Source organism: Gopherus evgoodei, chromosome 4 (genome assembly GCF_007399415.2).
Source record: "Gopherus evgoodei ecotype Sinaloan lineage chromosome 4, rGopEvg1_v1.p, whole genome shotgun sequence".
Classification (NCBI taxonomy): Eukaryota; Metazoa; Chordata; order Testudines; family Testudinidae; genus Gopherus; species Gopherus evgoodei.
This window is the reverse complement of record NC_044325.1, coordinates 113,438,293-113,460,347: the sequence shown is the minus strand read 5'-3', so window position 1 is coordinate 113,460,347 and position 22,055 is coordinate 113,438,293. Positions and strand designations below refer to the sequence as shown.

General features: G+C 46.2%; 1 protein-coding gene across 10 annotated transcripts in view; it reads left to right on the top strand.

Annotated features, from left to right (window-relative positions):
• The window catches only part of BRSK2 (BR serine/threonine kinase 2), a 505,761-nt gene that overhangs the window by 318,169 nt on the left and 165,537 nt on the right, over window positions 1–22,055 (top strand). For all 10 annotated transcript variants that reach the window (XR_004000116.1, XR_004000114.1, XR_004000115.1 and 7 more), the window contains exon 3: window positions 18,532–18,617. Coding sequence is in view for 7 of the 10 variants with exons in the window: in XM_030560631.1 (XP_030416491.1) it covers window positions 18,532–18,617 (86 nt within the window). In the remaining 3 variants the exon portion in view is untranslated. The remainder of the gene's footprint in view (window positions 1–18,531; window positions 18,618–22,055) is intronic.

Sequence of the window (22,055 nt, the reverse complement as noted above, 5' to 3'; positions counted from 1 at the left end):
AGGTAGGGCCCTACACGTGAGATTGACAGGACACTGCTGGTGGCCTGACACATTCAGTAGTTTACCTTGTTTCCTTGAAGTGAACCCCAGAAATCACTAGGAGTCAGCAAGAAAGGACAAATAAAAAAAAGTAGCATTATCACATGGGAAGGACAGAAATATAAAGAAAGGAAAATAGGATTATTTCATACACAGGCCAACCTTAAATCAGAAAAAATTGTGCTAGGCATACAGGGTAATATCCCTGACCCAAAAGATATAGAGGATACCAAAAAGTTTTATCCATTAAGGAAATATCTTGATAAAGTGATACAAGACTAAGCAAGAAGTACCAACGTGCAAAAGCCAAAGCAAAGTACTCTCAGCATCTTCACTATTTGATAACAGGGAAAGAAAGATCTGATTCAGCCAAAGGGAAATTGACAGAACATATTTTGTTAGGGTTGAGGTTTTCAAAAGTGACAGATTATTTGAATATCTAATCTGAGACACTTTAAAAGGACCCCATTTTCAGGAAGTTCTGCATACCTGCCCTTTGAGGTTCTTTAATGGGTCTTCAGTCGATCACCCAGAAATTGAGATAGCCAAAAATAATTAGTCATTTTGAAAATCTTGGCCTAAAAAAAACCAGACAGGAAACTGATTATCATGGGTCTACAGGTCAGAGGAGTCAGTAATCCAGTAAAAAGGGAAAAAAATATTTCACCATTTGAAAAATATGTACCGTTCTATTGGTATGCTCCAATAAATTCACTTGGAACCACAAACATGCAAGGTACAAAAGGAGCTGGGTGTGACATATTTTCTGCTCCTCTCACACTGAATCCAAAGGCAGTAAAGGGGGAGATGCCAATTCTCATTCACAAAGGTTCTGTCAGACAATTCTGGAAGGAGGATTGAGGAAGGAAGGAAGGAAGAACTCCCTCAAGTGTGTGGGAGAGATCTTCATTAAAGGTGCAACTGTACATATCCCAAATGAAGCTTCCTCTAACTTTTGCAGCTAAGTTGGTCAAGACCCAAACTGGTGGACTGTAGTTTCATCTCACCTGGACTTTAACTGTACCCCAACTTCACTGTAGATAGATTATCCCTTGATCTCTCACCGGGTAAGGGATCAAAGAACTTAGCAGACTCATGGTAGAACTAGATCTAGTAGATGGTTGGGGTACATCAGAGCCAGAAGAAAGGATTGCACCCATTTATCAGCTGCACACCAAGAACACTCTAAAATTGATCTTTCTCATCCTTTAAACAGATCTACTAAAAGTTACTATGTAAAATTTCCGCTCAGATCACTCCCCTGTCCTATCACCTTAGACTGTATAACAAATGGCAGAAACTAATGAATGCTTCATTGAAATAAAATATTTTCTACCCATTAGTAATGTCATCAGCCTGAGGTAAATGTTAGAAACAGTCCTTAGCACCAACGAATCATCTTAGCTTCAAAAAGAAAGCAACACTGCTGACTTAGAATTGCAACACAAGGAAACGCAGTCTGACAACGTCCTACATTTTCTAGAACTTTATAGAATAGAATTAAATCACCTAGTAAGGGCCAGTTTTGCCACCAGTACTTAGGTTGACTAGCACTTTATACCATGGAGTGCCTTCAAGTGGAATTAGGTATTACCAATATGAATAAGGATATGAGAATCAGGTCTTAAATGAAAAAATTAGGCCACTAGTATGGATGTGTAAAATTAACCTATTCTGAACATAGCAGGCCAATAGGATTCAATCTGAGGAAACGACAAACCTCCAGAATAATCCCCCAAATCTTCCACCCAGAACAGAAGAACACAACCAAAACCCGGAGGAAATCACTTCAGCTACCATTAAATGCTATAAACACCAAGAGCAGGACTCTCCTAACCTCATCACAGTTTCTCGTCGACTGAGTGTCATGCAGCAACAAATAGAGACCCACTGGAAATGGGAGGAACTTGTCAATGTCACTAAATCTTGGAGCAAACAGAACACTGCATGAGTTTAGGGCAAACTTCTGTGAAACTTTCCAAATCCGCTATAGGAAGCATTTCTCCAAATCCTAAATACAGGCCAGCTTCCCTCAGCCTGGCAAATGGTAGCCACTATGGTGCTACCAAGGGGAAGGATCCCTTTCTACTGTTCTGTTGAAAGTAGCAACAAACCACAAAGGCCAAATCTTGCACCCAGGCTTATGTGGGATACAAATAGCCTTACATTACGTCTTTGGAAACAAGAATTTGGGCTTCTAATCCTGAGAGCAAGGATTGCATGGTGAGATGCAGCTGTTGTACGACTCTCAGCTCATGGGGGAGGGGATAGGTGGGCTGGCAGCACTCCTAAAAAATACCCAGCACCCTATGCAGAGCCATATTTTGCAGCAGTGTAACATAACACTCTGACATCATGCATAAATATGATGGCAGAGTGAACAGCCTTCCCCTGTGTGTCACTGGGTTGTTTGTGCCCACGCACGCAGAAGACTGTAGGGAATGGAGCCAACATCTCTGAGTTACTTTTCTCCGCAATGCATATGCCTGCATTAGGTTTCTGCACGTAAGCCTAGCAGCGTGGACACTGCCTCCTCCCATCTAAAGAGGCTGCTGGGTTTTCCCAGCATGGTTTCAAACCTCAGCAGATTTTTCACCCCTTCCCTGCTTGTGTGGGAGGCGGTAAAAGCTTCTCATTCAGAGAAGGGCTTTCTCCATAGGAGAGAGAAGCTAATTGTGTCTCATATGAAGAGATATAATTAGTTTTCTTTGCTGTTGAGACAGAAAATGACATCCTCTGCCTTTTGATGCCGAAACCTTGATGAGATTTTATTACTGTGTACAGCTCCCCTGACTCGCAGGCCCATGCTTCATGTATTCCAAGCATCCAGGAGCAAGGTACTTGTCAGCTGATAGATGTGAATCCTGGCTGAAGGGGCTGAGAGGTACTGGGGGATAGAGCTAGTCCAGCTATCCATTTCAGATAATGTTTGTGTCAAGTCTAACCCCCGGTTTGGTGAGCAAATCATTTGCAAACTAATCCTGAAGTCTGCAAATGTAACTTGTAAGTATTTGATAAGTGTAAAAGATTGTGGGAAGTATTGTGGAAAGGCGGCAGGATATCTGTGCATGTGCTAAAGAATCCTGGCATGTGTTGGGATGATGGAGATAGAGCCAGCTAGCCTCATCCTTCTAATTTTCTTCTCCTTTTCTAATGCAGATTCAGCTCCCTTCAGTAATAGCTGAGAGAACCTGGGGCAAGTGAGTCCACTCAAGCCGTGCAGTTGTCAGAGCCCTGTTCTACACTGGGGGGTGGGAATTGATCTAAGTTATGCAACGTCAGCTACCTGAATAATGTAGCTGAAGTTGACATACTTAGATCTACTTACCGCGGTGTCTTCATTACAGTGAATCAACTGCTGCCGCTCCCCTGTCGACTCTGCCTGCACCTCTCGCGGAGCTGGAGTACAGGAGTCAACAGGGGAGGGCTTGGGGGTCGATTTATCGCGTCTAGACTAGACACAGTAAATCGATCCCCGATGGATCGATCGCTGCCCGTGGATCCAGTGGGTAGTGTAGACATACCCAGAGATTGGAGATAAACTAGTTAGTTTCTCATTATAACTTTTCTCCTCTCTCCCTCCATGTGACCTCTGAGTTGTAAGCACTGTCTTCATCAGTAACTAATTCTCTGGGACACCAAAGGCTGCATCCTGCGCTCTCTATCCTTCAGGGGGACAAATGACTCTGTAACAGGATGTGTTATGCAGGGGTAGATAGCAGGTGTCTGGGGAAAATGCAGGTAAACAATGACACATAAGGGTACATATGCCATTCTGAGGCTGCAGTACTCCCAGATGCACACAGTAGAGTAAAGAAAATGGGACAAAACATTCCTAGTTCCTTCTTCTCTCTATCCTTCTTTGGCTTATGGCATTTTGGTTGGGGCGTTTCCATTGCAGCCATCTATCTGTGATGTGCCTGTAGCCTGTTTTCAATAGACATGGGTAGCTCAAGAGAGAAATTTAGTCATACTTCAGTGTTGGCAGTCAGTGTGTCTGGGCTGGAGAAGATCATGCAGTAAGTTCTTTGTGGTCTCTTCAGCATTGATTTGCTCTGATGAAGGTAAAGAGGTCTCTGCTAAGACACAAGGACATTCTCCCATTTATGATCTCAGAAAGACAGAAAATTGACCACTTGCCCAATCAGTCTGGCGTGAACTAGATCTGCAAAGCAAATGCCTAAAGATGCCCAGCAGCCTCTGTGAAGCTCCAGCCTGCTAGTTAGCAAGTGTGGTTGAAGCCCCAGCACTTTAGGTGTTTAAAACTAAAGGGTGGTGATTTTCAAAATCATTCAGAGTGGGACTAGTTTAGTTCTCATTGAAGATAGTAGTAAGCATCCCACTGACTTCAATGGGAGCAGAGTCAAGCCAATGCCACTGAGCGCCTTTAAAAATCCCACCCAGACTGGACAAATATAGGATGGTTCTATCCTGCTTTCTTCCCCCAGGGGATTGACTAGAAGGCCCGGTAGGTCATTCCCATTTCAATTATATATGATGTCATGCCATTGTTAGTTATGTATATTCTATTGAAGCAGGAAGGATATTTTTCTCCTATCTCCTCAATGCAGTCCTGCTACCAAGCCTTCTACTCACTACTACTACTTCTTCTTCCGTATGGCTTCGTTAGGTAGCAGTGACTACAAATTTATATCTAGGTTTGATAGCCAGCACATTGCCGCAGCAGTGACCTGGTGAACATCCTTCAGACCCGTGACGAAAGAAAGAAGGGAACAATCAGATATGATGTGCTCCATCGTTTATGCCCAGTGACCACAGTGTTTGCCTCATACATACAAATGTATGCCTCATTTTCCATTTAAAGAGGGTTTCTTTGGGAGCAGGACGACAACCTTCATGTGGTGCTTCCATTAAGTGCTAGTGTTTTTCAGGCTCTGTGCTTTGTGCAAATTCACTCATATACCAGTGTTGTCAATTGGCCACTGGACATCATATTACCGACCTCCCGGTGAAACTAGCAATGATTATACTTCCTACTCACTGATAGTAAAACAGGAGGAATGTGCTGAGAGACATATCAACATTTGGAGTGTTGGAGATTCACATCTGCCCCCCATTCCTCATCCTGCCCTCTTGTGCCCCTGCCCAGCTTATCGCAACAAAGCCTTGTAGGGTTTCACTGGCACAGTCATGTGAAAAGCCTTGTCTCTCATGTGAATGTCACTGGGAAAAAGGATTGAGAAATTTGCTACATTTGAAATGCTTCAGAAATACAAATAGATGTTTTTTACAGCTGTCTGCCTTTGTGTGGTATTGTGTGTGGGGTAGGGAAGAAGGAAGAGGTCTTCAGGTAGCATTCGCTTGGCTGGAGCCAATACATCTCTTTCACTTGCTGCACTTCATTGACCCTTCCCATGCCCAAAGGCATCAGGAGCTTGCTTCCAGAGAGAGGAGAAGGAGAGCCAGGGTGATGTAGAGCAGTTGTTTGACATGCCCTAAACATCACAGGGTTATTTTCTCTATTCCCAAACATACAACAGCTGCTCTCCACAATGCCACTTTGAGAAGCTCCCATTTATGGGGATACCCTAGCTTCTGGAAACTCTTGTTAATATTGATTGACTGTGGCATGTCACTGGCATCTCCAGGAGTGAGGGGTGTGAGGCAGGAGGGGAAGGATGCACTTGAGAAACAGCAGAGTCAAAATAACCTAGAAACAAAATTATTCTTCATTGCTGCCTTTGATAAACTCAGCTCCCTGCCAGGAGAGATCTTGGATGGTGATGGCAGCAATGGGCTAATTTGCTGCTGCTACTGCTGCTTATACAAGGCAGAGGACAATGTTGTCTTCACTGAGGGGGGCTGGAGGTTTGTTGTAATGTCCTTTGTTGTGGAATGAACCTGGGGAGATGCAGCGGGTGAGAACAGATGTCTTTGAGACTAATGGAGTGATATGCTATTTTGCTTCTCTCTCTCTGTACCTTCCCTTGCTGTGTCATGTTTAGCAGCTCTTGTGGCACAGTAAGAGCCAATGGAAAATGCGTGGGCTGCACTGAGGCATTGCTACTGCTTCCTGTGTCCCTAATATCAGATGGGTCAGCAGATGTTGCAAGTGTCTTAGAGAAAGTATTTGCATCCAGAACTGGTGCTGGGGTCCTTAGCTTCAAAGCTCACACCACTCCTCAGCACTGAGCTCTAATAGGCAGAGAGGGGTGAGTCCTGCAGTATCCACTGAGCTGCCAACCAGCGGAGATTAGCTCCCAAAGCAAGAGCTACAATTTGTGGCTGCAGAGAAGTTGTGTTCTGATGGGGTGTTGTCTTCTTGTGCTGCCCCTGTTTCTCCTGGTTCTGGGAAGGAAACACCTGAGGAACACAACAGCAAGAGCAGGCCATTTCTATTTGTTTGCTAAATGAAATCTGGTGCTGATATTGACCAAGTTGCTGAATTGACCATCATGGACATTAAAGCCTTATTTATTGACAACAGCAGCGCAAGCTTTCCCCAGACAACATAGGTTAGCTGTTAGGGACCACTTGGAGGGCTGAGAGCAGGGGTGGCTCTAGGTCCCCAGTCCCGCAGATTCGGCGGCACGCCTGTGGGAGGTCCGCCGAAGCCGCAGGACCAGCAGACCCTCCGCAGGCAAGCCGCCGAAGGCAACCTGCCTGCCGCCCTAGTGGCGACCGGCAGAGCGCCCCCCGTGGCTTGCCGCCCCAGGTACGTGCTTAGCGTGCTAGTGCCTGGAGCCGCCCCTGACTGAGAGGGTGGTTCAGTTTCCAAGCCAATTCAGTCTTTGGCTGCTGTTGAGTTTCTGTGTTTCTGAAGTGCCTGTCACCACAGTATCCAAATGCTTGCATCTCTGCTGGGACCTGCAAGGGTACCTGGCTGTTGTGATTGCACTAATGGTTTCTATAATGTGGACACCTCTTACCTGGGAACTGGACTGAGAGCATGGAACTCATCTCACAGTGAGTCACCAAACAGCTGATAGTAATTGCTTTGGGGCACTATTACCCTTGGCCAGATTCAAGCAAGTGTCCTAGAGGTGAAATCATTCAAAGCTGGTTGCTAATCACCTGAGCCATCCAATCTACCTCAACAAGGTCACTTAAAGAAGAATTTATTGCAGACGTGGGCCTGCACTTCAAAATTTAGATCTGGATTTTAACCCCTAAGTGTCCAAGTGTGTGAGAGCAAGGGTTGGAAGTGTTCAGAACCGAGGTTTTTTTTTAATCCCATTATGGTAGTTCATCCCAATATAATTATAGGTATGGGGCCAGATTGTCAAATGCTCAACACCCACAGCTGAGACCAAATTTTTCAAAAGAGATCAGCACCCAATATGCACCCAAAATACTGATCACTTTTGAAAAATATGGCCCCAGCTGTGGGAACTCCAGCCCTTCTGCACAGTTAAAATCTAGGTTCAGATCCCAAATCTCCCTCCTCCCAGTAAAGTTAAGGGGTATTTATGTCCAGGAGCCAAATTAATCCCTGAGTGATTTCTAGAGGTTGGAATGGAATCTAGTTTATCCTTTTCCCTGTATTGCAAAGTCAGTGCAAGAGAGAAAAGAGAATGTATTGCACAGGAGACTGCTGTAACAAGGAGCAGTGTCTGTGCACAGTATATTCCTCAAACAGTCTGTGCCTGGAACTCTCACTTTATGAATAAAACAGACTGGTTTCAACATCCTAGGTTGAAATAACTGGCTCCTGGAATGGGTGCTTTTGCTAAGTTGGACCTGGGAGTGCTAATATAGGTTAGGGAGGGGTTACATTAAGACAGGGACGGCTCTAGGTTTTTTGCCGCCCCAAGCACGGCAGTCAGGCAGCCTTCATCGGCTTGCCTGCGGGAGGTCCGCCGGTCCCGCGGCTTTGGCGTACCCACCGCCGAATTGCCGCTGAATCCATGGGACCGGTGGACCTTCCGCAGGCATGCCACAAAACGCTGCCTGACTTCTGCCCTCACAGGGACCGGCAGTGCGCCCCCTGCGGCTTGCCACCCCAGGCACGCGCTTGGTGCTGGTGCCTGGAGCCACCGCTGCATTAAGAGTATGTCTACCCTGCAGCTGAAAACATGCTTCCCAGCACAGGTCAACAGACATGCTAGTTCTGCTCAAACTAGCAAGCTAAAAATAGCAGCATAGCACAGGTGGCAGCTTGGGGTAGCTGCCTGAGGACAAACCCACCCGGATCCCCAGGGTACATACTTGGGTGGCAAAACTTGAGCCACCACCCATGCTGTCCCCAGGCTTTACTGCTATTTTTAGCACAATACCTCAAGCAGGGCTAGCGCATGTCTGTCTACCCAGGCTGTGAGGCGCACTCCCAGCTGCAGTGTAGACATACCTTTAGGGGTTACACTTACGAACTGCAGCCTGATCCACTGCTGCAGCATCACTGTGGAAAAAAGGCAGGGCTGGAAGGTACAGTCGGGCTTCACTGAAGACAGAAGTGCTGGCTCCACAGGCTGGCACAACTTCAGCAGCTGGTTCCTCTGTCAGTGGCTGCCAGGTCTCCCTTCTGGGGTCCCTGTTCATTGCAGGGAGAGAAGTGCAAGTACGAATATTGTGCATGCACTGCCCTTGGCCTTTTCACAGACCCTGGCTAAGGGTCTGCGGTGCCATTTGTCTGGGAGCGATGTCACCGATTTCCCCCTGGAAGCTGCAGTTCTGCTACAACCGCACATTTTTAAAAAAGAGAAATAAAGGGGAAACTGTGAGTTGTTTCTATGTCTGCTTCCATCAATGCTGGCCTAAGGCATCTCAAAGGATGGTTCTGCTTAGAGCACTGAGAGACTGAGTGTCCAGTCACCTGGCTGCATCTCCCAAGTATATTAACAAGTATGAGATGGATGTGTGGGACTGATATTCCTTTTTAAAAATTGATATACATTGTTGTTGTTGTTCTTTATATTATAGTAACAGCCAGACACTGCTTGGAGATCAGAGCCCCATTGTGCTAGGTGCGATAAAGGCACCTGCAAAGAACTTACAATCTAAGAAGACAAGAGACAGAAACAAAGTAGGATGCAGTTGAATACATACACATTTTACGCCTATATTTGCCATGCTTTCAAATTATTGCTATCATTGGATTAAGGGATCCTCCACTGGTGTTGATCAGTCTACATCAGCAGATGATCTGGCCCAAGGTTCCAGCTAGCCTGGCCTAGGGTGACCAGATGTCCCAATTTTATAGGGACAGTCCCAATTTTTGGGTCTTTTTCTTATATAGGCTCCTTTTACATACATCCCCCTCCCGATTTTTCATATTTTCTGTCTGGTCACCCTAGCCTGGCTCCCCTGGAACCATCATTGACTGGCTGGTTTCTTACAGGCACCAGAGATGGCTTTTAAGGAGAGATGTGAAGGTGTGCCCCACCGTGTAACCAATCCCTTGGGAGTGATCCCATTAGTGTGCCAGGCCCCAGGAACACACGCAGTTCCACAGGGGTTGGCCCCAAGACATCAGAACTGGGTCTTCAGGCACCAGCAAACGCTGTCTCCCTCCATGGCTCCAGCAACCCCAGGCAGCGTTTTCAAAACATTAGTCACCTGATTCATACTGATTCTATCTGTCTGTGTCTCTTCTGTCCTTAGTCCCAAGTGTGTGTCTGTCTCTCTCCAAAGGCAGCTCTTAACCTAGCCACGTGACACCTTTCTCCTTTGATCTCCATCTAGGGTCTTTGCTCTGCGTCCCTGCAGAGAGGTGGGGAGAAGTCTCCTTCCTTTTGGTCATTGGTTGCTAGCTGTGAATGTCTGGTCCACGGGGATTTCCATTGTCTTTCCAGATCTTCCACTGATATTGGTCGGTTTAAACCAGTCCTTTAATGGACGCTTTCATGCCACCCCGGACAGTTATGTGACATAACAGCTTATGTCCCCTGCCCTGCCCCAAGAGCAGCTTTTCAACCCTTTACTCTCCATGCAAAGCCACACAAAGCACAGAGGGAAACTGAGGCATGCACAGATCTCATGAACATATTACCAAAATTCCCACTTTGTCACAACCCTATCGATTACTTCTGGGAGGGTGCAAGGGAGACAGCATGGGTACATTTGTCTGAAACACTGACAGAGATGAACAATGCTAGCGTGATTGGTGGAGCAGAGGAAGCGGAGAGGGAGAGTGATATAATAAGAGACTAGATTGGACACGTAGGTGGTGCTAAAGAGTCAGTTTATTAAGGCTTTTCTAAAAAACACTTTCATCCCCTCTCTCCCTCTTTGTCCTTCCTCTTCCTCCTCCTCATCGCACTGAAGGTGAATGCTACCGCAAAGGGATCCATCCCACATCACTGTGAGCATCTCTTCACTCTCCCAACTCATCTTTATGCCATCAGAAGCTTCTTTTCCCTATGGTTTCCTTAGCAAGGCCATCAGAAGCTCTCCACCCACCCCAAGATGTTGTCTTGGGTTTTTGGGAGCTTTGCTTCTTACCCCCAAATCTGCCCAGGTTGCTAGGAACTTGTCTCGTCCCTGCCACCCCATATCCTGCCTCTAGAATTAGGAGCTTCCTGTCTTCCCCACTCTTCTCAGACCCTGCCTGTGGTGGCAGGCGCACTCTCCATGCATTTGCAGCTGTCCTTTCGAAAATCCTTAAAGTCTGTGCATCTCCATCTCAGCTCTTGTGAAAAGATATACTTTAAATCAAACTTTCCATTTATATTTTGTGTGCGTGCAATGCACGCACAGTCCCTTTCTGCTCAGTGCATCTGCTGGGCCTTTCCTTCCCATCCCACACCTCTGCACACCATTATACTGAGAGTGCTTGTCCAACAGCCATTGGAAATGTCAGCATTGCTAACATAAGCTAGGAATATGAACTCCCAAGTTACTCCCCTCTGTGCATTCTTGCACTGGAGCTGTCATGCTTGCTGCGCATGTTGGGCTGCCTAGCACATAAATACCTGATCTGGCCAGGACAGTGGCTGGTGGTTAAAGGACTGGTCATGAGCCCTGGATCGCAGATTAATGTGGTGGTCGGAAGGAACTCAGGCACCTGCTGAAGTGACCTTTGTTTTGGTAGTGGCTGTGAGTGCTGGGCTCCCACATCTTAGTTTGATGGTGGCTGTAGGGTAGCTCGTGAGTGTTGGACCATGAAGCCTCTGGTTTGCCATTGCTGGGTTGCTCTTAGTGGCTGGGCTGCTGCAGGTGGGTTTTTTTCCTCCTCAGAAAAATAGCAGTGGAACATTTTGCTTTGGGACATTTTGCTTCTTGGCAAAAGAAGAAAACAATACTTAAAAATGATAAGGAGGGAAAAGAAAGACAGGTCAAGTATTGGGTCAGTCGTCCTCAACAGTGTCTCTTTGATTTGTGTCCTTTGTTCTGAACTCCTTATTGATGGCAATTGTGACATGATGATCACCGGTAACAACAGGATGCACAGAGGGGATAGTTGGCTTCTGGCATAGAGGGGCTAATTCTGCTGAGTGTTGTCAGAGAGTTGCACGTCAGCCACTTTGCTGTGTACCATTGGGCAGTAGATAATCCCACGTCCTGAATGAATAAATCCACTTGTTGTCAGCTCCCATCAGTGTCACATGCATGAAAACCTGATGCTATTTAAAGAGACATACGGTGCAAATAAGTCTAAACGCCATGAGGGAACATGTTACCGTCTGGCTTGTGATGGCGCATGATGTGTGTTGAACTTCCTGGTGTTCTGAGCAGGGGCTACCATGAGCCAGATTAGATGAACTAAGAACCAACCCCAAACCAAACCTGTTCCCTTAAGAACCTTGGAATCACACTATGAGAACAAACCAGTGGATCTCCTCCTCAAGTTCTGGAACTGTATTGAAACCAATGAGATTGTTTCACGTGAGGATTCTTGATGTTTCATTTTGACTGATTGCACATCCTTTAGATTTCATGCAGTGAAGGATCTGGCCCCGTGTTATTGCAAGATTTCTAGCCCAAAGAGCTTCAGGTCAGCATCCAAAATGCTTGGATGCTGAACCAAAATTCTAAATCCTTTGAAGTTCACCCCACATCTGAACATCCCCGAATTCTGGGAGAGTTCAGATCTGGATTTGAACATCCTGGCTCATGTCCATCACCAGTCACTAAGGGGCAATGCGGGGCACTAATAATTGTTTAATTACCTTTAAAGTAAAGCAGGGTCAACACTAAACAAAATTTCAGGCAAAACTCCAAACACCCCAAGTTAGCGATGATTAGGGGAAGTAGGGCAACCTGTAGCCTACCATCCTACCATGGCTTTATTCCCTCTCTCTCTCTTTATCTCCCTGCTATCTCTTGCCGCTGTCTCAGGTCTGCATTTTACATGATATAGGACCCACTGCTGTCAGTGGAGAAAAGAATAGGAGCTCAGCTTTGTGGCATGATTTGGTGCACTTCTGCAGCAAGAGAGAAGAATTGCCTTCCCCAGCATCCTACGTATAGGGCTATCAGCTGCAATTCACGGCAAAGTATAGCTGCTAAAGGTGACTGTGTAGCATTTCAGAAGAGCTTGCAGAGAAGCTACCATCTCGTAACGCTTGAGAGCCATCCAGCCCATTTAGCAAACGCATGCAGCTCCACTTTCCAGGCAGGTGGTACAATCATAAATATGGGCAAAGGAATGTGAATGAAAAGCAATTCTTCTGTACTGTTTGGACAGATCCCACCTATGGTTCCTGCTGGCTCCTGTCCCAGCCTCATAGCTACATTCGTTCACAGTGTGCTGTGAGTCAAGAGATGAAAGAGTGCGGTGCCTCTCATCACCAAGAACTATTCAGATGAAATGGGCTTAAACTCAGAGGGATGTGAGTCCCTCTGGGGGGTGAAGTAGAGGCGGAGGGGGCCAAGTGTAGGTTTTACATTACTTCTGCTAAGGGTTACACTGCCCTCATGCTGGGCTCCATTATTAGCTGAGTTACTGGAGCATCCTGACAGCTCATCAGCTTCCTGCATAGATCTTAAAAACCAGTGATTAGCACCTGCAAGGTCACAAGTCAGCAGTGTGGCTCTATTGGCCTTGCACAGACTTTTGTAACCCCTCTCCCCAGCTTGGAGGGTTTGGGGTGCTGCACAGAGATAGTCTGCTGCAAGGTGAGGGCACTCAGGTTGTGTTTGGAAACCTCTCATGGAACCCAGAGTTTGTGTGACAGATGCATTTCTCTTTTTTTAAAGACTATTATACAAATGTTATTGTGTGTTCTTCATTTACTGCAGACTCACAGACTATTCTAGGCTTGGCCTGCTCTCTGATAATTGCATCCACATTAAAACAGATACCCCCACAGGGGTCTCCCTTGTCTTGTCCTTGCCAGCTCAGAGCTGGGCAGTGATACATGAGTTCTGCTAGCCCAGGGATGCGCAAAAGTGTGCCAGTAGCTGGCTAAGGTTAGGAGAAGAAGGCAGAGTGGTGCCCTATTTAAGGCCAGTTCTGTTTTGCTTTATTGCTCTTGGGCCACTTGTTTGCTAACTATGTGGAGTGCTACTAGTCCCTTCTAATCCATGCATCAATCGAACCACTATTCGGAGCTACATGCTGTGTCTCACCCATATCAATTATTGTGGGAGTGGGAGAGTGGTGTCTGGGAGAGGCGCTCAGTATTTCAGTGGTAAGTTGAGAATTCAGTATGGTTCATTGCAGCTCTGTGGTGCCATGGAGTGGAGGAGGGGTAGGACTTTGCTGTAACAGTTCCAAGGGTAAGCTATATTTAGGCTGCTGGACAGAGATTGTGTCATTCTCTCTAGCTTCCTAGCACACACAGCTTTCAGAGCGTACTTCCATTACATAGCATCCTGACGTAGACAATAATAAAAATATAATATTTTGCACTCATAAAGAACCTTTCATCGGATGATTGCAAAGTGCTCTCCAAAAGCAGGTAAGTTTTATTGTCCTCATTTTGCAGATGGAGAAGGTAAGGGACAGAGAGCTCTTGTGACTTGCCCACTGTCCCAGAGAAAGTTGGTGGCAAACTCTGGACTGGAGTCTGAAAGTTTTAATTCCCAGCCCCCTACTCTAACCAGTGGGAAGTGCTGTCTTGTAGACTGGACTGCTGACTGCAGTGCAGCGGTGTGATCCTGCGGCAGATTGCCATTCATTGTTTTGAAATATTGCATAGTATCGAGCCTGGCATTCTCCACAGACTTGGAGCCTGAATGTACATACACCCAAATTCCCCGTCAGAATTCAGATGCCAGAAGGTTATTATGCATTTTCCTGCAAAAATAAACATGGGACTCTCCTTAGGCCTGCACCAAAACTGCTGAAGCCAGCACAAGCCATGTTAAAGAAGTGCTTCCAAGTATAAGACTGTGGAAGTAGCAAGTGAATAGTTGCTTTAATGTCTTATTTTCGCCTGTTTCAAGAAGACTAGCTAGTAATATAACTGAATTCTTTCCTCCAAGTGACATTGTCATAAATCTCTACCTCTTCATGCCCCCATCTGCTCACGCATTCGGATAGTAACCAAACAGTACTTTGGGTGGGTGCTGCCATCCATCACTCACTCATGTTGGATGTATGGCCAGAGACACCACAACAGGGTTTTTTTCAAAAGCAGTGACTCTCCTGTGATTAGATAACACAGGGCTTGTCAACTGCAAGGTGTAGCATTCTTCACAGTCATGGGAGCCCCTAATGGGAGGACTATAAAGGGAGATAAGGTCAACTGTTTAGTTCCATAGCCAGTATGGTGATCACACTTCTCATGAAATGCCTTGTCCCTCCCTCCATCCCCTGGTAAGCTTTGTTGTTTGTGTGGTGGTAATCTCTCAGCCCTGGAAAGCTGGTGTGTTGAATGCCAGTGACTGAGCTTTGGGAATGTGCTGAAAAGTTGGGGAGCTTTTCTGTGTCTAGTGTTGGGGACTCAGCCCTGGGAAATATATGTACGGAAAGGTCATTGTGCATGTGTCTGTATGCACAGTGCTATAGAGCTATAGAATTGCGCTGAAAAGTTAGGTGAGCTTGTGTGGCCAATACCAAGCTCTGGAGACACTCTGCATGACCTTGTGAGCCTACAATAGAGTTATTTTCTCATCCTGAAAATGGTTGCATGGTTTCGTCTCATTTGCAGTGGGTGTTTGAGATGTTATATGTCTGAATCTTTGATCTTGCCTTCCCCTCCTATTAATGGTCCATCAGGTTTTGGTAGTTTTTCTTCTGCCTGATGGAGTCTGCCCTCTGACCAGTCAGGTGCATGTCCTCTGAATGCCTCCAATCTCTGTTCACTCCATTTATCTCCTCATCTGAGGGCTTGTCTACATCACAAAGTTGCAGCGCTGGTGAGGGGGTTACAGCGCTGCAACTTAGGAGGTGTACACATCTGCAGGGCATCACCAGCGCTGCAACTCCCTGTTTGCAGCGCTGGCCGTACTCCCGTTTTGTCTCGGGTGTAGAGGATCCAGCGCTGGTGATCCAGCGCTGGTAATCAAGTGTAGACACTTACCAGCGCTTTTCTTGACCTCCGTGGAATAAGCAGGTATCCCAGCATACCTGAGGAAGCGTCTGGTAATCAAGCAGGTCTCCTTCCCCGGTTTGCAAGGGGGTTCGGGGAACACGAGAGCAAACCGCGGCGAAGCTGGTCTCCTTTCCCGGTTTGCTCTCGCGTTCCCCAAACCCCCGTGCAAGCAGGTCTCCTTCCCTGCGGTTTGCAGGGGGGTTCGGGGAACGCAAGAGCAAACCGCGGCGAAGCTGGTCTCCTTCCCCGGTTTGCTCTCGCGTTCCCCGAACCCCACTTGAAGCCGCCCAACAGCGCTGCAGTGTGGCCACATCTAACACCACTTGCAGCGCTGGTTGCTGTAAGTGTGGCCACTCTGCAGCGCTGGCCCTATACAGCTGTACTAATACAGCTGTAACAACCAGCGCTGCAAAATTGTAGATGTAGACATACCCTGAGGGTGTGCCAGACCCTCATTCTGAGCCATCTGTCTGTCAAAGTGCAAGAGGATGTTTGCACTGTGGAGGCAAGAGGACACAATACTGCCCCATAGAAGAGCCCTGCTGCTCCGTTGATGTACTTTACAGCAGTGGCGTCTCCCCAACGCTAGCAGAAGCGGGACACGTGTTTGCAGTATTATTAGCTAGAACTATTGCTATTCATATAGAATAGAGATTCAAGAGTGTCCATGAGGAGAAAATCCCTTTCTTCTCCTGCCTACTTCCCCAGCTAAAACATAGAATGGGGAATAAGTTGTAATGTTAGTGATGGACTCTGTCATGGACAGGTGGGTATGTGTTCAGGTTCATCAGGCAGTCATCAGAAAGGCCGGCCATTTGGTTACTGACTGTGGAATCCCTGGTCTGATCTGACCTTGGAGAGTGGGTGGAGTGAATGCAGATAGGCTGAGCTGCCGCTGAGCATTAGAGGGATTTTGCATTCTAGTAGCTGCAAATCACTATCTCTGTGGCAAGCCACACCATATTTGGGCAGCTTCTTTCTCCGAGGTGCTGACTTGGAGACAGAAGGGGGAATTGATTTCAGAGAAATCTTCCGAAAGATGAATGAGTCTTAGGGGGTATTTTTTCCTTAAATGCAACTGTGTTGTGCCAAGCACTTGATGAGACCTCTCCAAATATCAACAGGTATCTTGTGACATGAAGGACATTAGGTCTTTTTGGAAGGGGTCAGTGTGAGCCAGCTTCTTCACAGTAGTAGAATAGCTGCATTTTTGGGAAATTGCTGTATGATGAAACTGCATAGTGCAGATTTCTATTTTCATGAATTGCTTCCTGCTTAGTGGTGGTGATGGGAAGGTGATGTCTATGAGTTATCACCACTAAGCAATGTGTGTCACTGAAGCTTGGTTCATAGGAGAGTTCTATGAGAATTGCAGTACTACTTGTATACTTACACACAAACAATGTGTGTGTGTGTGTGGTGTCTCTCTCTCTCTTGTGGAATCTCATTGATTCCACTGCAGCCTGCTAATATCTCTCCTCCCTCCCCTTCCCCCCCCCCCCCCGCAGCTGTGAAATAGATATTTCCTGAGATCACAAGTGTGGAAGTGGATCTATCAAGTGGCTTCTGATTCTGCAGAGAAGAATAAACACCTTGAAAGAATCAGAAAGGGACTATCCCAAAGGCACATGTACCCTTTCTTCCAATGTCAGAGAGGCTGAGAGTTTCACTGGTTTCTCCCTGGGAGACATGACCTCATCACTAAGGCTTGAGAACTACAGCTCCCAAAGTGCCATACAGAAAGCTCTACCTGTCTGTCAGGAGGAGAAGTTCTATCCTTAATGGTTGGGGGAGGAGCATACTCAGCAAGTTAAGAGGCACAAAGAAATAAAGCTATGTAGGGAGAAGTTCCTGGGGGATTGTCAGGTTACTAGGGGATTGGTGCTCTGGCACAGCATGGCAGTGTATTTTGATTGTGAAGATGATGGCTGCGGGGTAACCAGTTACAGTATTTTGGGGGAGACGGGGGTAAGTCTAGCTAGATTCCATTCTTCTTTTGGATGGTTGGCTAATCCTGCCCTGGTGGACTTTTGAAAACTGGTCTTGCACCTGTTTTGCCTGTACACTGCCTGCCTCAGGCTCTCTCTTCATGGCAGAGTTAACTAGAGTTATCTACACTCCCACAAACAGTCACTGTGGGTTAATTAACTCATCAGTTAGCCTATCTGGAGTATGGAGCAACACAGAGTGATTGTATTAGCAGCACAGGGTGAATGTATTAGCTGTTGGTGAGTTGTGATAACTTGAGCTGCAGCTTGTGCTCTCAGGGGGGCAACCAACTCTGTTTAAAAGCACCATCACGTTTGAGTTAAGGTTTCTGTGTATGGTCAGGACTCAAGTTGAGGGCAAGGCTCAGTTTATAATTACAGTTAACTCTGCATTGAAGACAAGTCCTCAGAGTAGCCATGTTTTGGATAGGTCAAGGATTGAGAGAAAGGATGGTCTTGTGATTAAAACACTGGACTGGGTCTCCAGAAATCTGTGGTCAGTTCCTGGGTCTGCCATAGACTTCTTGTGTAACACTGGGCAAATCCCTTGCTCTTTCTGCATCTTACTTCACCTGCTGTAACATGCTAGTACTTCCTTTCTATCACTACTTGCCTGTCTTCTCTGTTTAGACTGTAATCTCTGTGGGCCCTGACTCTCTCCTACTATGTGTATGTACAATGCCTAGCACAATGGGGCCCATCCAAGGCCCACTTAAGTCAGAGTTGGGATGATGGGTTAGACCTTCTGTCATTTGAGAGACATGGCCTGAGTATAGGACTGTAAGCCAGGAACCTCCTGCATTCTGTGCCAGGTTCTGCAAGTGCCAGGTTCTGCAAGGCATGCCACTTAGTCCTCTGCCTCAGTTTTCCTATTAGTGAAATAGAAATAATATTATTTACTGACTTTTATAGGGGAGGAGTTGGTGAGGATGAATTAATGTTTTCTAACATGCAGTATAAATGCTAAGTACTATTATTATAGCTTCTGCTTGTTTGCTCGGTGCATGAAAGGGAGGGTCAGAAGGGTGGGAAATGGGTAAGAGGGGACAATGTGTGTTATGATTTCTAATGTAACCTACGACATGTCCTCTAACCTTCGCTTCTATTTCTCTTTTCTCTTCCAGGTGGAGCGGGAAATAGCTATCCTGAAGTTGATAGAACACCCCCACGTTTTAAAGCTGCATGACGTTTATGAAAATAAAAAATATTTGTAGGTATTATTGGCTTTCCCAGGGAGTCAGAAGGGAAATGGAAGGGAAGGAGTTTGGGGGGAGAAATGTTTGGAGACAGCATAACAGTGCAAAGAGACTGGAATCGGATATGAGGTCACTCTAAATCAAGGGTCAGCAACCTTTCAGAAGTGTGTGCCGGGTATTCATTTATTCACTCTCATTTAAGGTTCCGCATGCCAGTAATACATTTTAATGTTTTTAGAAGGTCTCTTTCTATAAGTCTATAATATAGAACTAAACTATTGTTGTATGTAAAGTAAATAAGGTTTTTAAAATGTTTAAGAAGCTTCATTTAAAATTAAATTAAAATGCAGAGCCCCCCAGACTGGTTGCCAGGGCTCGAGCAGTGTGAGTGCCACTGAAAATCCGCTTGCTTGCTGCCTTCGGCACACGTGCCATAGATTGCCTACCCCTGCTCTAAACTTTTCTGCCCATGTGGTGCCTGCTATCAGCACTTGACTGAGAAGGGAATGGTTTTCATTTACTTGGTTTCCTCATTCCCCCTTTTCTTCTGTTTTTCCCCCTTTCCAGTCTTAAAAAAAAATTAAATTACAAACAACCCTTTTTCTATAATATTTAATTGATATAGAGTGGCAAAATCCAGGTTTGTAGACTCCAAATTTGACCTGCTTCAAAACTGTTATAATCTGATGGATAAAATCCTCCAGGTTCTAAATATTTTGAATTAAACCCTCACCAAGAAATTTAATTTAAAAAATGTCCAAACAATAATAGCTATTGTTTTTATAGGTCCTACTTGTCTACACCCACCAGTGATATTGGTCCACAGACCGAATTATTTTGGCTTGACAAGGTACCAGATAGTTTGAAATTGTTGTCAAACAAACAAGACACATTAATCTTGGCTCAAGTGAAGAAAAAAAAATCAATGTTTTCCAAATGGAAAAGGGCAAATCCAGAAGGGAGTTAAATGTGATTTCCAGGTTTTTAATAGGGTATTACAAGCAAGGGAAGAGTGTTTAAAACTATTTTTGAAAATCACGTTCCAGCAGTGACCCCCCTTAATGTCACAGCAGTATAAGGGTGTAATCACTGAACCAAGGAATGTGTGTTGAATGGATGTAATAATCCCATATCGACCATACGACCAAGCTTGTTACTGGAGGAATGAATTCCTATTTCAAGAAGTGAGGCCTCGGCGTTCAAGGGTTAGTTTAATAGACCTGGCAGTAATTTCTTTTGGATTCCAAATCCTCCTCTGGGACAGAGCCTGCCCAGGGTGGTGAACAATGGCCACCAGATGGCTTGTCATAGGTGCTGGGTGAAGCTGGCTACCATGTATCTTCACCTACATGCTGTGGGCCAGATCCTCAGCTGGTATAAGTGGGCATCAATCCATTGAAATCCAGTTTGCACCAGCTGAGAATGTAGCCCCAAGTGTCCTGGCAAGCCAGCCTTCTTTGCAAGGGAGGGGCGGTAAAGGGAGTGTGGGATGACAGACAGGAATAGAATTTCTATAGCCAATGCATTCTGATTTAATTGAGGAAAAAGAGTTACTGGTAATAATCAGGGATCCAATCTTGCTCCTGTTGAAGTCCATGGGAAGACTCCTAGTTTATTTCAGTGAGGGGTGGGATCAGACCTCAGGTTTCCTATTGGCTGAGTGAAAAGAGTCTTTTTCATGTGTGAGCCCTTTTTTCTTATATCTGCAACCTGTCTATTGACAGGCTGCATGCGTTTGGGTGATTGATGCAATGTACAGACACCTGGGAAAAAAAAGGTCAAGCTGAACAGTGCAGGGTGGAGTTGGGATTAAAAGATCCTTATTTTCGCAGCATTGACAGTCATTGTGCATCTCTTTTCTCTTAGATACAGAAGCTTTCAACAAATGGTCTCTTAACATGTGTGCAGATAACTGCTGAAGTAGGTTGCGTTTTTACCCCCTCCTGGACAGTGGGATTCTTTTACTGCTTGGAGGATGGTGCTGTTTAATGGTTAGAGCATGGAATTCATGATCTACTGCTCTACTGCAAGTAGTGTTCCTATGGGTGCTCCACTGTAGTATGCTTGTGTCCCTACACTGCTGATCTGAAAACTTCCATAGCTGTGTCCATTAGGCCAGGACATCCCTGTCTCTCCTCAGGCACAGTCACAAGGCTCGCCAGTGAGTGCAGGCTAACCCTCCTCAGTTCCTTCTCAACTACCCCTGGCTAGAGATGGAGCTATTCTCAGTCCATTACAACCATTACTCTCTCTTTACATTTCTGTAGCTAGTATGTAGCTGTAATTGTAGTTTTCTTCTTCTTTCTTATTTTTCTCTCTGAAGAAATAATTAAAAAAAAAGACTTTATTTTTTGCCACTTTTTCTCATTGGGGACCCTTTCCCCAACATGGTATGCCCAGTTCACTGGGCTTCAAGAAGTGCTTTTCCTTCAAAGAGACGATCGGTGTCACAGAGAAACACTCTTGGTGCATTCACTGACTCAGGGAGGGTCACATTCCACAAAAGTGTGGTCTCTGCCACCAACTCAGGCCCTGGTCTGGACAGGGAGCTGAGACAGAAGATCATCTTCATGGAGGCAGCCCTCTGACCCTTTCCAGACCTGCACCAAGAGCCACCTGGCAGATGTGGGTCTTTCCCACAGCCCTCAACATCCAAAGGCTATGGATTGAAGAAACCAGCCGCTGAACCCTCTCAGAAGTCCCCACAGTGAGCCCGAGCTAGCCATAAATGATCTCCGGCATGCTCAGTGTCCTTGATACCACTGGCACCAAGACAATCCCAGCCCAGTACTCAAGGATCACGAAGATCTACAACGGCAGGTGCCAGTGATGCACCTATGGATCCAGTGGGCACAGGCATTGAGTCAGTGGCACCAGGGGACAAGGATAGGAGTAAGTACTCCTCTAAGATGTTACTGGTATGCAGTATTCCATTGGTACCATCATCGACGCCCCCTGCAGCACCAGACAGATTGATGTGAGCTAGATCTCCATCCTTCCAGGTACCGCCAGTGGCACTGATGGATCTCCATGTAGCCAACATACCAGAGTCTCCTCTTCTCGGTACCAAGACCTCTGCACTGAGTCTTCATCTGGCACAGGAGTCTTCCCCGCTGCCCTGCCCTGCAATGCTCCGCCGCTCTCACAGACTCGGACAGCAAACCAGAGGAGGCAGTATTGCAGTATGTCTTCCAGGCGCCTTGTGGTTCCCAATACCAACATGCATCCGACGAAGTGGGTATTCACCCACGAAAGCTCGTGCTCCAATACGTCTGTTAGTCTATAAGGTGCCACAGGACTCTTTGCTGCTTCTACAGATCCAGACTAACAGGGCTACCCCTCTGATATTTAATACCAACAGAGTCCCTGAGCATATCCTCAGATGGCCCCACCACCACCATCCTGGTATGGTCAACCGTGGGCACCACTGCTGGGCTCTATGCTACCACCAC